General features: G+C 43.2%; 2 protein-coding genes across 2 annotated transcripts in view; both read left to right on the top strand.

Annotated features, from left to right (window-relative positions):
* LOC110532408 (beta-catenin-like protein 1) overlaps positions 1 to 5,399 on the top strand; it is a 44,476-nt gene extending 39,077 nt beyond the window's left edge. The window contains exons 15-16 of the mRNA XM_021616290.2: positions 780 to 852; positions 5,060 to 5,399. Of these exons, the coding sequence (XP_021471965.2) occupies positions 780 to 852; positions 5,060 to 5,148 (162 nt within the window). The 3' untranslated portion in view covers positions 5,149 to 5,399. The remainder of the gene's footprint in view (positions 1 to 779; positions 853 to 5,059) is intronic.
* Positions 5,400 to 7,986: 2,587 nt separating this feature from the next.
* LOC110532409 (V-set and transmembrane domain-containing protein 2-like protein) overlaps positions 7,987 to 13,917 on the top strand; it is a 35,125-nt gene continuing 29,194 nt past the window's right edge. The window contains exon 1 of the mRNA XM_021616291.2: positions 7,987 to 8,512. Coding sequence (XP_021471966.1) covers positions 8,395 to 8,512 — 118 coding nt within the window. The 5' untranslated portion in view covers positions 7,987 to 8,394. The remainder of the gene's footprint in view (positions 8,513 to 13,917) is intronic.

A 13,917-nucleotide genomic window follows, 5' to 3' on the forward strand; every position in this document is an offset into this window, starting at 1 on the left:
TGGCTGCATCTCTGATCAGTCTTCTCCTTGTATGAGCTGAAAGTTTAGAGGGACGGCCAGGTCTTAGTAGATTTGCAGTGGTCTGATACTCCTTCCATTTCAATATTATCGCTTGCACAGTGCTCCTTGGGATGTTTAAAGCTTGGGAAATCTTTTTGTATCCAAATCCGGCTTTAAACTTCTTCACAACAGTATCTCGGACCTGCCTGGTGTGTTCCTTGTTCTTCATGATGCTCTCTGCGCTTTTGACGGACCTCTGAGACTATCACAGTGCAGGTGCATTTATACGGAGACTTGATTACACACAGGTGGATTGTATTTATCATCATTAGTCATTTAGGTCAACATTGGATCATTCAGAGATCCTCACTGAACTTCTGGAGAGAGTTTGCTGCACTGAAAGTAAAGGGGCTGAATAATTTTGCACGCCCAATTTTTCAGTTTTTGATTTGTTAAAAAAGTTTGAAATATCCAATAAATGTCGTTCTACTTCATGATTGTGTCCCACTTGTTGTTGATTCTTCACAAAAAAAATACAGTTTTATATCTTTATGTTTGAAGCTTGAAATGTGGCAAAAGGTTGCAAAGTTCAAGGGGCCGAATACTTTCGCAAGGCACTGTATATGGAGATTCAGCTCCTGCTTCTGGTACCTTCTAGTTATCTTCTTAGCGAAACCTCTGAGTGAAATAGTGTAACTGTATGTCACAGTGTACAGTCCGCTACCGTTATCAGGGATTCGGTGAAAGTCATGACCCTGTCTTTCCTTTTTTCCTCTCAGCTGCAGCAGAGGGTGCATCAGATCCTCAACCTGAGGGGAGGCTCTGTCAAAGTGGTGCGGCACATCATGAGAGGTGAGAGTCCACTCCCCACCCTGCTAGAGGCAGAGAGACTAGCACTGACATGGATTTATTCCGAAGCCATACAACACTAGTATATTTAACAGCCTCACTCTTTCCTTCTTCACCTAAAGGTCATAAATACATCTGTCCTCTCTGGTTTTAGTTGATATATTCATGTTATTGTATTTTCAGTTATTTATTGACTTGTATGTCATTGTCAACTAATTCTGGGAAGCTGTGGACTGCATGGCTCTTTCAGCCGTGGTGACATGTAGTGGTGTAAATGGAGCCATCCGTCATGTGTCACAGCCTGGACAGGGTAGCGAATGTCAAGTTGATCTGCAGCACGAGCCCCTCATCCCCGGTCTCCTGTCCCTCGAGACACTTTATATTCATGCTCAGATGTGTGTGTGCGCGCCCACAGAGTGGGATGCTCACCCCTGACCTCCCCAATTAAAAGGCTGACTCCTGCATTGGAAATGGCAGTATGAAAAGGTTAAATAGATGCAGTGAGGATGTCAATGGCTCTTTAATTAATACTTATGTAATCAGTTTTATTCCATTATACACTAGGCCAGCGTTTGCCAAACTCGGTCCTCAGGATCCCAAGAGGTGCACGTTTTGGTTTTTGTCCTAACACGGCACAGATGATTCAAATGTTCAAAGCTTTAGGATCAATTGATTGTTTGAATCTGCTGTGTAGTGCTTGGGGAAAAAACAAAACATGCACCCATTGGGGTCCCCGGGACCAAGTTTGGGAAACCCTAGGCATATTACATTCTGTCTGCTCCAGATGATGCAGGATATACAGTGCCTTCGGATAGTATTCAGACCCCTTGACTTTTCCAAGATTTGTTAGGTTACAGCCTTATTCTAAAATTGAATAAATCGTTTTTTTCCCTCATAAATCTACACACAATACCCCATAATGACAAAGCAAAAACAGTATATATATTTTTTTGGTGCTAATGTATTAAAAAAATAAGTGAAATATCACATTTACAATATTACATTTAGTCTGGGCTCTGGCTTGGCCACTCAAGGACATTGAGACTCCTGCGTTGTCTTGGCTGTGTGTTTCGGGTTGTTGTCCTGTTGGAAGGTAAAGCTTCGCCCCAGTCTGAGGTCCTGAGCACTCTGGAGCAGGTTTTCATCAAAGTTCTCTCTACTTTACTCCGTTCATCTTTGCCTCGATCCTGACTAGTCTCCCAGTCCCTGCCGCTGAAAACATCCCCACAGCATGATGCTGCCACCACCATGCTTCACTGTAGGGATGGTGCCAAGTTTCCTCCAGACGTGATGCTTGGCATTCAGGCCAAATAGTTCAATCTTGGTTTCATCAGACCAGATAATCTTGTTTCTCATGGTCTGAGAGTCTTTAGGGGCCTTTTGGCAAACTCCAAGCGGCTATCGTGCCTTTTACTGAGGAGAGGCTTCCATCGGGCCACTCTACCATAAATGCCTGATTAGTGGAGTGCTGCAGAGAAGGTTGTCCTTCTGGAATAAACTCCACAGAGGAACTCTAGAGCTCTGTCAGTGACCATCGGGTTCTTGGTCACATTCCTGACCAAGGCCCTTCTCCCCCGATTGCTCAATTTGGCCGGGCGGCCAGCTCTAGGAAGGGTCTTGGTGGTTCCAAACTTCTTTCATTTAAGAATGATGGAGGCCACTGTGTTTTTGGGGACCTTCAATGCTGCAGACATTTTTTGGTAACCTTGCCCAAATTTGTGTCTCAACACAATTCTGTCTTGGAGCTCTAAAGACAATTCCTTCAACCCCATGGCTTGGTTTTTGCTGTGACATGCACTGTCAACTAAGGGACCTTTATATAGGCAGGTGTGTACCTTTTCAAATCATGTCCAACCAGTTGAATTTGCCATAGGTGGACTCCAATTTGTAGAAACAACTCAAGGATGATCAATGGAAACAGGATGCACCTGTTGTTGAGTCACAAAAGCAAAGGGTCTGAATACTTAAGGTATTTCTGTTTCTTATTTTGTATACATTTAAAAATATATATATAAAAAAAATAAAACCTGTTTGCTTTCTCATTGTGGAGTGTTGTGTATAGATTTCTGAAGATAAAAAAAATGTAATCAATTTTAGATTAAGGCTGTAACGTAATTTTGAGGGTGGAAAAGTCTATGAATACTTTCCGAAGGCACTGTATGTCCAGGCCTCTATTGTCCAGCAGCCCCAGTGTCCATGCTGGGTCAAATGACCTTATTGTCTGACTCGCTCCCACCGGATGGGGCTTTTTGGCCCTCAGCTCAGTCTGGGAGGTTCTGTGAAAGCAAGGTATCAATGAAACTGTGTTGGGGAATTAAGAATGTAGCTTTCTCAAATTACCCAGCACCAGCTGTGGCCTCATAGACTAGCTCAGATCGACAGCAAGCTCAGTAAAAGGGCCCAACCTGTGAAGTCTGTGTGGTGGACGGTGCCATCCAGAATCATAATGATCCCATGGTCATGTTGTGTGTGACTGTCATGTCCTCTGTCTTCCAGACTACTAACTACAGATGTAAACGTGTTGTTCTTGGTGGAAATGTAGCATTGCAGTTCTCCAGTGTCTTGACAAGCACTGCAGCAGTCTGCACGCCCTGTTATCTTCAGTTTGTAACCTCATCAGTGACACATCAGAGGTGACAGTTGAAAGTGTCAGTAGTCAGATGAAATTGTCAGGAGACATTCATTTTCAAAGGTTTCTCCATTCTGCAAGATGCCCTTGGATGATTAACCTACTTGTCAACAGTGAGACTTGCACGAAAATTAAGTTTGACATTTGTGACCGAGCAGGAAGCACTATTTGGTGACCCGGCAAATGGTGGCAGCGTTTGTCACGCCATATTCCCCTCAGCCTGGTTGCCGTGGTGACAGGAGGAGTGCCTCAGAATGCCAGCCAGTGGTTCTGGATAGTGAGTCTGTCTTCTTGAAGCTAATTCCAGGGGATGTTGGAATTGTGTGGGTGACTTAAGGAACCCTGCTAGCTCACACACACACATTTGAGCTGAATGAGCAAGGTGCGATGTAGACTGTTGGACTTCAAGAAACAATTTGGAATCGTTTTTTTTTGTTACTGCTTGATACCACTGTGTCTAGTGTTGAATTTCTGCTCATGGTCGTGGCTGTGGACAGTGAAATTCATGAGGAGATGAGTCTTCTCTGTGTGCAGGCTTTTTGTGATTCACCCTAGAATTTTATTGGAAGCATGTTTTTCCTCTTGCCCCAGGCCATTGTCAGAAAAACTAATTTATTATTTATTTTCTGGCATTTTAAAATAATGTTTTTTTGGGGCAATCCTCTCTCAAGGTCCCAGGGCTTAACTGGTAATCCTGCAAGTGGGAGCTACCTACTCTTGGCCTTTGCAAACTCTCCTTCACATTACTCACAAATAGACTGCTGCTTTGAGGCTACACCTGTGTGACAGGATTTCCACAGCGAGTTTGCCTCAGTCAGAGAAGTGTCTAGTATAGTGTGAGTTGGCAGGGAACATGGGCTGAAGTTCTGTACCCCTCAGAGGCTAGGTGTAAGTCGGGGGATATAGGCTGAAGTTATGTACCCCTGAGAGACGAGGTGTAAGTCAGGGGATATAGGCTGAAGTTATGTACCCCTGAGAGACGAGGTATAAGTCAGGGGATATAGGCTGAAGTTATGTACCCCTGAGAGACGAGGTGTAAGTCAGGGGATAAAGGCTGAAGTTATGTACCCCTGAGAGACGAGGTGTAAGTCAGGGGATATAGGCTGAAGTTATGTACCCCTGAGAGACGAGGTGTAAGTCAGGGGATGTAGCAATAAAAATTCAGTATACTGCACTGATAACACTGGATTGACAGGCTAGAACATCGGGTTGGAGATACAGTTTCAGGGTTTTTTTTAAACAAGGTATACCACCAATTATTTTTCTAGGTTTCTAGACTGCAGCCTTTTCCAAATCTCTCCTTTTTGTAGTCTGGTCTTGGTACAAAACTCTGGGTTATTTTACTCACGTATGGAGAACTGGGTGTGTGCTCTGTGTTCACACACGAATGCTGGGGTTGGATGTGAGAGAGAGGAAAAGAGTGGGAGTTGTCATTGTAATTCAGGAACATCCTCCTAGGGTTGAGTTCCCTTGATGTGTGTGGATTACAGGATCCATGTCCATGGAGAGGTTTGATTAAAAGAAGACTACATGAAGAGCTCATAGTCAGCCAAACTCAACTTGGGGGTGTGTCTTTTTCAGAGTATGCTGAAAACATTGGTGATGGGAAGAGTGAGGAGTTCAAAGAGAGCGAGCAGAAGAGGATCATGGACCTGCTGGAGAACTTCTAACCCTAACCAACCACTGGGGGGAGTGACCTGACCAGCGGTCAGCTTCGACATGGACGGGGGGTCTCCACACACTCAGACAGAAGATACCAGGGTCCAGCAAGTGCAGAGAAGGTGTATTGATTGCTCTCTCTGGGCTGGAACATGTGATGGACCATAGTGACTCAAAATATATTAACAAAGATACGCAGTCTTAAGCTTTGTGGTGTTTTGAGTTGTGTGTTTTATAATAAACATTTGGTAATAAAATCCTATCTGGATAAGATGTTTTTTTTGTGTGAAAACAAAACCCTCATTTACACCTCATTTCAGTTATTATTTTGAGAAAAATACTTAAGTTATAAGGTAGAAAGATTTCTGTTACATAGTTTTTTGTGCAGATTAATTACATGGCATTCCAACTTTTGTTACTGTTGGCAGGGTTGTATTTGCAGTAAGCGAGGTTGAGGAAAGACCAGTGTAGGCCAGGGGCATGATGACATACAACCTGAAAAGATGCCTAGCCATCCACTCAGGCCTTTTGCCATCAACTGGTAAGACCAGAATGGTATTATTATTTCAAGTATACACATGTAATGTTTTTAAACATGGCATTTGCTGTATCTCCACTTCAAGGGAGAATGATGTCTGAATATATGCCTCTTCTACACAGAAGGACTGCTGCAGTTGGATTGTGAAGTCACAGGGGGGACATATCCTGCACATAGAGTGGTAATGTGGTCTGATGCCTGGGATTCCCATGATGGCATAAATGCCCCGGTATCATATTGCAGCATGTATTTTCATATTATTTCCCAGTGAATCCCAGTGGAATAGGCCGGGTTGGCTTTGTTCGCACATCTTATTAAAAGAAAACAAAAGTAACATTTAAAATAGAAATGAAGTGTGCTTGGAAAACATTCCTATATGTGGGCTCTGTGGTTTGATCATGTGCAAATGTGTGAAAATCCTTGTCAACCCACACTACCTTGTCTGCACTGTCCTTGGGAGAGTAACGAGGGATTTCATGCAATTCTGCCGTTGTTGAAGGAAGCAGAATAGCTAAGCACACACAGCTACATTGGGCACAGACCATTCTCTCTCCTCTCTCAAATTCAAGGCCTGCAGAGCCTTTTCATACAAAACATCTCCCTCCTGGCTAATGTGATACAGAAAATTGTTATGCTTATTCTTCAATAGTACAGCTTTCTGTCCCATGTTTTTGTTTACTCTTCAGTGCTTATGCCCCATGCTCCCCTAATGCCACTTTCCTCAGCATAGATGTTTACATAAAAAATTCAGTTTTAGAAATGGAATGCTTCATATTGCTCACAGCTGTTCAGTCTAATGCTCTGCTGGTGCAATAGGTCATGGATTTCCAAGATATCCCAACACTTTTCACACTCAATTACTGCCATCTCCCTGGTAACTAGAATCTTAAAGTAGTTTTAATAAATCCAGTTTGTGTGTGTGATGCGTTAGAGGCCATATGTGATCGGGGGTGTCATATGAGGGAGTGCATTTTTATTGATGCTCTCTTTGCCACAGCATCGAACTTAACATGCAAATGAGAGCGAGCCACCGGCCCAGGCTCATGCAGAGACTCAAGGACATCACCATAGTGATGCTTGTCAAGAGCATGTGGGAGCAATCTTGCCATGCCAATCACTCATGTCTCGGGTTGCTGTGGCGGCGTCACGACGGGGAGGAGACATAGGAGGCCATTCTCCAACAGCGTAACAGCTGCTCTGCAACCTACGCTCTAATATTGCTTATAACTAGAGAATGGTAATTTGCATATTGTATTCTCAGGAACACACCCTATGTATCTCTTATCAGTGATTATGACGCCTCCGTGTTAACAGTTGCTGTACAGCATTTTCACAGCTGCGAGGAGGTAGAATAATTGTGTTTTACAAGTGATTGAATAGAACTGTGCTGTGATTTTTGTCCCTGCTTCCTTAGTGTACATAGTGGGAAGACAAACTGTATCTTGAATGTTGTTTAATATATTGAGTTCTTGTGGAAGATTCAATGTAAGACCCTTAAATCATTACAGTTTTCATGGAATGGACACTGAATTACCATTATTAACCAGATTCTTGTTCTAGACTGTTTGCCTTGAATGGCTATTATAACAAAATAACACTATCTCTGAACATGATAAGACAAAGTTAATGAGAAGGAATACATTGTTCAATGTTCCTGGCTGCAACAGAATATTTACATAGTGTGTTACTTATTATATTTCTATGGAGAAGATAATTGAAGCAATTCCATTCCCAATGGTGCTATGCTATCCCATAGTCTGTTCACTATGTGCTGTGTGCAGCTGCATTCGGGGTGCAGGGCTCATCCTGTTCATTTGGTGCTGTCCATGGTGCTGAAATGGCATTGATGCCTTTGTGTGCTTTTACGACCAAACTGGAGACAATAGCCTATGTTAGGCTTGACGATCAGGAAAATATTTCCTCCCAAAACTATAAATTGCCCTCAGTATACCTCTTTCTCAAATTCCATATTAACTGTCATGCGGAGCTGCCTACATTATTATTGACATTAACATTGCTTGAGTTTTGCGGCGCATGGAATGTTTGATGATAGCAAAGCAGTGATAGGATGTTTCTGTCACTCGCTTTAGGGGGATCATATGAGCGCAATACCACACAGCATGCAGTCAGACCTCCAAAACCTAAATACACCAGTCATAACATTATTTATTTTTGAATCGCATTAAAACTTGCCTTCGAATTGAGATTAGCAACATGTCGCTGATGAAGGCAAAGACATTAATTACTCGTCCACCTGTTGATATCCAACAGGCTTAATTGACCAAGTACTTTTGTTGCGTCAATTGTCATAATTTGTTTTTTCGCTTTGCATCGTGTCTTTATGCTTATGCAGTTCATACGGACAGTTTGTCAATGACAGATGGTTCTACAGCTCTAAGAATTACAGTCTTGTAAAAGTTTATTCAATAAATCACTCGCTCAGATCATTCCGTCTAATTGATATTCCCCATTGCAAGCCGAGGCACTCCCCTTTTTGTGTGAAGGAAAATCTCCCTCAGTCGCATCCAAAGCCGATCAAGCTGAAGAGACATATCAGCGACTTCAACTAGCGGGCGGCTGCACCATCACACCGCTTCTAATCAGCGACCTGTGCTTTAGTCTCAAACCGTTACAACACGTTAACTGGATTTTATTTTGTAAACTTACTACACCTAATGTGAGAGAGTGGCAAAGAATACTGGAATCTCAGACAAACGAGATGGGTGCCTTTGGGGTGATAGTAGGGACTTTACATTACATGGGACTCTACATCCAACTTACTGCCTCCACAAGGCAAGGTGGACACGCAGAGTTAGTGAACCACATCTCCGGGAACGGTATGTTTCTGCGCTCTAATGTTTCATTTGGTTCAATTGTAATGATATGAGTGAGAAAAATTCACAAAGGAAACCGTAAACACTAGAAAGATGCTGCTGGTATAGAGGGAGTGAGTGTGCTCAGAGTGGAGGCAAGTGATGCGAAGGTGTTTTTCTTTATAAGGGAACACCTGAGGTAGGAGGATGAGCTATGTATTTTGTACATTAATATCAGTTAAGCGCCTTGGGTTAATTCATGTTCTATATATGCACAGTTATTGAACTACATTTTGTTATGGTCAAATCTACATAGCCTACCGTTTTCTGTCAAATAATAGTTCATATTTAGTACACTGACAATGCTCATGGCAGTACAAGAGTGGAAGCAGAAATACACTGTATCTACAAAAGTATGTGGACACGTGGATTCGGCTATTTCAGCCACACCCATTGCTGACTCGCATAAAATCGAGCACACAGCCATGCAATCTCCATAGACAAACAGCCACACCCAAGCCTAAGGTCACCATGCGAAATGCCAAGTGTCGGCTGGAGTGGTGTAAAGCTTGCCGCCTTTGGACTCTGGCGCAGTGGAAACACTTTCTCTGGAGTGATGAATCACGCTTTGCCATCTGGCAGTCTGACAGAATCTGGGTTTGGCGGATGCCAGGAGAACGCTACCTGCCCAAATGCATAGTGCCAACTTTAGTTTGGTGAAGGAGGCCCCTTCGTTCGTTCCCCCGCAACAATGCAAATAAGTCAAAAGACTTACTTAGCTGGAGGGCCAAAATATCTGTGCTGGAGACTCATACTCTGATGTTGCACCAGCACTGTATCTGGCTTCCTCTTGTCTATTTTACAATTGCATCATTCAGCTAAAAGTGTATTGTCTGGCTTTATCATCTTGTGTTTGGGATCCCAACTGCTTGGCTGTCAGCTCAGCAGATGTGTGGGCAGACGTTTGGCATGGGTAGAAAAATGGACTGTCGAAAAGAGAAGATTGCGTGTGGGGCTAAGTGCCTCCATGCCCTTGAGCAAGATACTGATGATCCCCTATAACAAAGTGAATATCACGGGCTTACTTCTGCCAAATCTTCTTCTACCATCACCATTGTGCCCACTGGTATTACTAGCAGATACTAGTATGATAACATGCATGGTATCATTTCTCTGATTGGGTTGTGTGATCAGTGACAGAAGTGAGATCCCTCTGACTCATTAACTTTTAATCCAAGGAAAAGCAGAGGGAGGAAAACTGCCTGATGTTATTCCACCATGGAATATGTTGCCCTGGTAAAACATCATTGGGTAAACCAGTTTAAAAACGGGAAGCATCTTGGTGTCCAAAAATGAATGTGTAGAAAAAAAGTTGAGCCCCTCATCAGGGTGTGAGCAGCTCATTACCTGCTCCTCCAGGGTGTGTGGGTCAACCTCTGGCCAGTGGGCTGGACCCAGACAAACCAAACTACAGGTGCATGACTCTCCCACTGCCTCTTACCTAAATGTGACAGGGACTTAGCATAAAGCAGGGGTGGGGAACACTAGACCTGGAGGGCTCCAAGGTGGGTTAAGTATTATAGTGCCCCTGCTGTTGACAGAGAGTCGGTTAGCATTTCCCGAAGCTGAAAATCACATCGTGAAAGTGTAAATATTTGTAATTCACTACAGATTTTCTGAATTATGCAGTCTGCATCAACAACTGTTTTGGTTGTTACTTTTCAATTAAATCCTCATTTAGGCCAGGAATATCCAGAGGGGGTTTTATCTAGTCAATCAATGACATTAATCAATGAAGTGCTAAAGAGGAAAGAAAACAACCACGTAGAGACTGAGATACTGAGAGCCAACAGTGTATACAGATCATGAATATACAGTGGGGAAAAAAAGTATTTAGTCAGCCACCAATTGTGCCAGTTCTCCAACTTAAAAAGATGAGAGAGGCCTGTCATTTTCATCATAGGTACACTTCAACTAATGACAGACAAAATGAGGGAAAAAAATCCAGAAAATCACATTGTAGGATTTTTTAGGAATTTATTTGCAAATTATGGTGGAAAATAAGTATTTGGTCAATAACAAAAGTTTATCTCAATACTTTGTTATATACCCTTTGTTGGCAATGACAGAGGTCAAACGTTTTCTGTAAGTCTTCACAAGGTTTTCACACACTGTTGCTGGTATTTTGGCCCATTCCTCCATGCAGATCTCCTCTAGAGCAGTGATGTTTTGGGGCTGTTGCTGGGCAACACGGACTTTCAACTCCCTCCAAAGATTTTCTATGGGGTTGAGATCTGGAGACTGGCTAGGCCACTCCAGGACCTTGAAATGCTTCTTACGAAGCCACTCCTTCGTTGCCCGGGCGGTGTGTTTGGGATCATTGTCATGCTGAAAGACCCAGCCACGTTTCATCTTCAATGCCCTTGCTGATGGAAGGAGGTTTTCACTCAAAATCTCACGATACATGGCCCCGTTCATTCTTTCCTTTACACGGATCAGTCGTCCTGGTCCCTTTGCAGAAAAACAGCCCCAAAGCATGATGTTTCTACCCCCATGCTTCACAGTAGGTATGGTGTTCTTTGGATGCAACTCAGCATTCTTTGTCCTCCAAACACGACAACTTGAGTTTTTACCAAAAAGTTATATTTTGGTTTCATCTGACCATATGACATTCTCTCAATCTTCTTCTGGATCATCCAAATGCTCTCTAGCAAACTTCAGATGGGCCTAGACATGTACTGGCATAAGCAGGGGGACATGTCTGGCACTGCAGGATTTGAGTCCCTGGCGGTGTAGTTTGTTACTGATGGTAGGCTTTGTTACTTTGGTCCCAGCTCTCTGCAGGTCATTCACTAGGTCCCCCCGTGTGGTTCTGGGATTTTTGCTCACCGTTCTTGTGATCATTTTGACCCCACGGGGTGAGATCTTGCGTGGAGCCCCAGATCAAGGGAGATTATCAGTGGTCTTGTATGTCTTCCATTTCCTAATAATTGCTCCCACAGTTGATTTCTTCAAACCAAGCTGCTTACCTATTGCAGATTCAGTCTTCCCAGCCTGGTGCAGGTCTACAATTTTGTTTCTGGTGTCCTTTGACAGCTCTTTGGTCTTGGCCATAGTGGAGTTTGGAGTGTGACTGTTTGAGGTTGTGGACAGGTGTCTTTTATACTGATAACAAGTTCAAACAGGTGCCATTAATACAGGTAACGAGTGGAGGACAGAGGAGCCTCTTAAAGAAGAAGTTACAGGTCTGTGAGAGCCAGAAATCTTGCTTGTTTGTAGGTGACCAAATACTTATTTTCCACCATAATTTGCAAATAAATTCATAAAAAATCCTACAATGTGATTTTCTGGATTTTTGAAGTGTACCTATGATGAAATTACAGGCCTCTCTCATCTTTTTAAGTGGGAGAACCTGCACAATTGGTGGCTGACTAAATACTTTTTTGCCCCACTGTAACAGTAACATTATTTCAACCCAATTGAATAAATGGAATTTCCTCTTCAACAATAGTTAGGGCTGCTATAAAACAAACAAACAGCCACCAAACGTCTATGTCCTCTCTCTGCTCTTTGCTCGAGCCCTCAACTAACTTCTGCTTTAGCCTCAGCAGTTTGTGTTGACTATTCATTAGCCAGGCTCACGCTGAGAAGGATAGGCTGACAGGCTGGTCTCTGACCTGCTCTCAGCGGTGGGGCCCTGGCTGGGCTGGGCTGGTATCAACACTTCTCCTCTCCCTGCCAGGCCCAGCCAGGAGGAATCCTCCTGGGACAGATGTCCCTCTGCTGGGAAGGGGACTGAGGCCACAGCCTGACCAGGTTACCCTGAGACCAGGCTATATAAGCTGCTCTGAATGACACACCTCCAATTCACTCTGTTATTTGAGTGGGAGGATATATATTAGACGTTTAGATGTAAAGTAATTACACAACAAAAAAACAACAACTGTGTTGTGTGTATTTTGAGGGCCTTATATGAAGCAAACCATTGAACTATTTTTGGTTCTATATAGCCTACCACCATTTATCCTACAGTAGCAGTGGATTGACCATAATGTCCAGCAGCATAAGGAGCACAAAGTACTTGAATGAGCAGGGCCCCTATTACAGTCTTCCTGATACAACCATCTCTCTCTTTTGCTCTCTTTCTCCTTTTCCCTTTCCTCTCTCTCCAGATTGCCCACCTCAAACACAGCCCAGTACAAACTGTAGGGTCAGCAAACATGTGTTTTCTCTCTGAGGGTCATTCAATGTGTTTTCTCTCTGAGTACTCAGTTCTGATGGTTATTGTGGAGTGTAAGCGCCTCAAAGTGAACAGATATTTTCCTCGTCATTTCCCTTTCATGTCCTATGTCTCTGGTCAAACATATTCTCAGAGCACCTTGGAGAAGGAACTATTTCCCTTTCATGTCCTTATGTCTCTGGTCAAACATATTCCCAGAGCACCTTGGAGAAGGAACTATTTCCCTTTCATGTCCTATGTCTCTGGTCAAACATATCCCCGGAGCACCTTGGAGAAGGAACTATTTCCCTTTCATGTCCTATGTCTCTGGTCAAACATATTCCCAGAGCACCTTGGAGAAGGAACTATTTCCCTTTCATGTCCTATGTCTCTGGTCAAACATATTCCCAGAGCACCTTGGAGAAGGAACTATTTCCCTTTCAACTGGTGATACGGAGTCAGAGAGTCTCTCTTATGTCCCTTTCATGCCAGTGTCTCTGGGAGTCACCGATTTTCTGGCTCTCCCTGAACCATATTTCCTCCAATCTTGATATTAAGATGAGTGGATGGAGGGAACTTTCTGGGCTCTGGTTGGAAGAGTGAGCAATCTTGTCTCACATTAAACACATGACTGCTGTGGTGGCCATTGCAGACCTCCTGGGGAGGGCTTGGCTGGGCTCATCTGTTGGCTGTCAGCATGAGGAGTGGAGTCGTGTTGATTTGCTTTAGTGGAGTCCAGCTGATATTTGCTTCTCCAAATAGCTTGCTTACCCCTATGGGTGTCCCAAAACAAACCGACGAAGACAGCAGCTTGAGTTAATTTCGGAAGTATAATACCTCTTTGTTTATAAGGACAAGCCACACGTAAAAAAAAATATATATATATATATCACACACACACACACAGTTGAAGTCGGAAGTTTACATACACTTAGGTTGGAGTCATTAAAACTCGTTTTTCAACCACTCCACAAATTTCTTCTTAACAAACTATACTTTTGGCAAGTTGGTTAGGACATCTACTTTGTGCATGACACAAGTCATTTTTCCAACAATTGTTTACAGACAGGTTATTTCACTCATAATTCACTGTATCACAATTCCAGTGGGTCAGAAGTTTACATACACTAAATTGACTGTGCCTTTAAGTAGTTTGGAAAATTCCAGAAAATGATGTCATGGCTTTAGAAGCTTCTGATAGGCTAATTTA

Source organism: Oncorhynchus mykiss, chromosome 9 (assembly GCF_013265735.2).
Source record: "Oncorhynchus mykiss isolate Arlee chromosome 9, USDA_OmykA_1.1, whole genome shotgun sequence".
NCBI classification, from domain to species: Eukaryota; Metazoa; Chordata; class Actinopteri; order Salmoniformes; family Salmonidae; genus Oncorhynchus; species Oncorhynchus mykiss.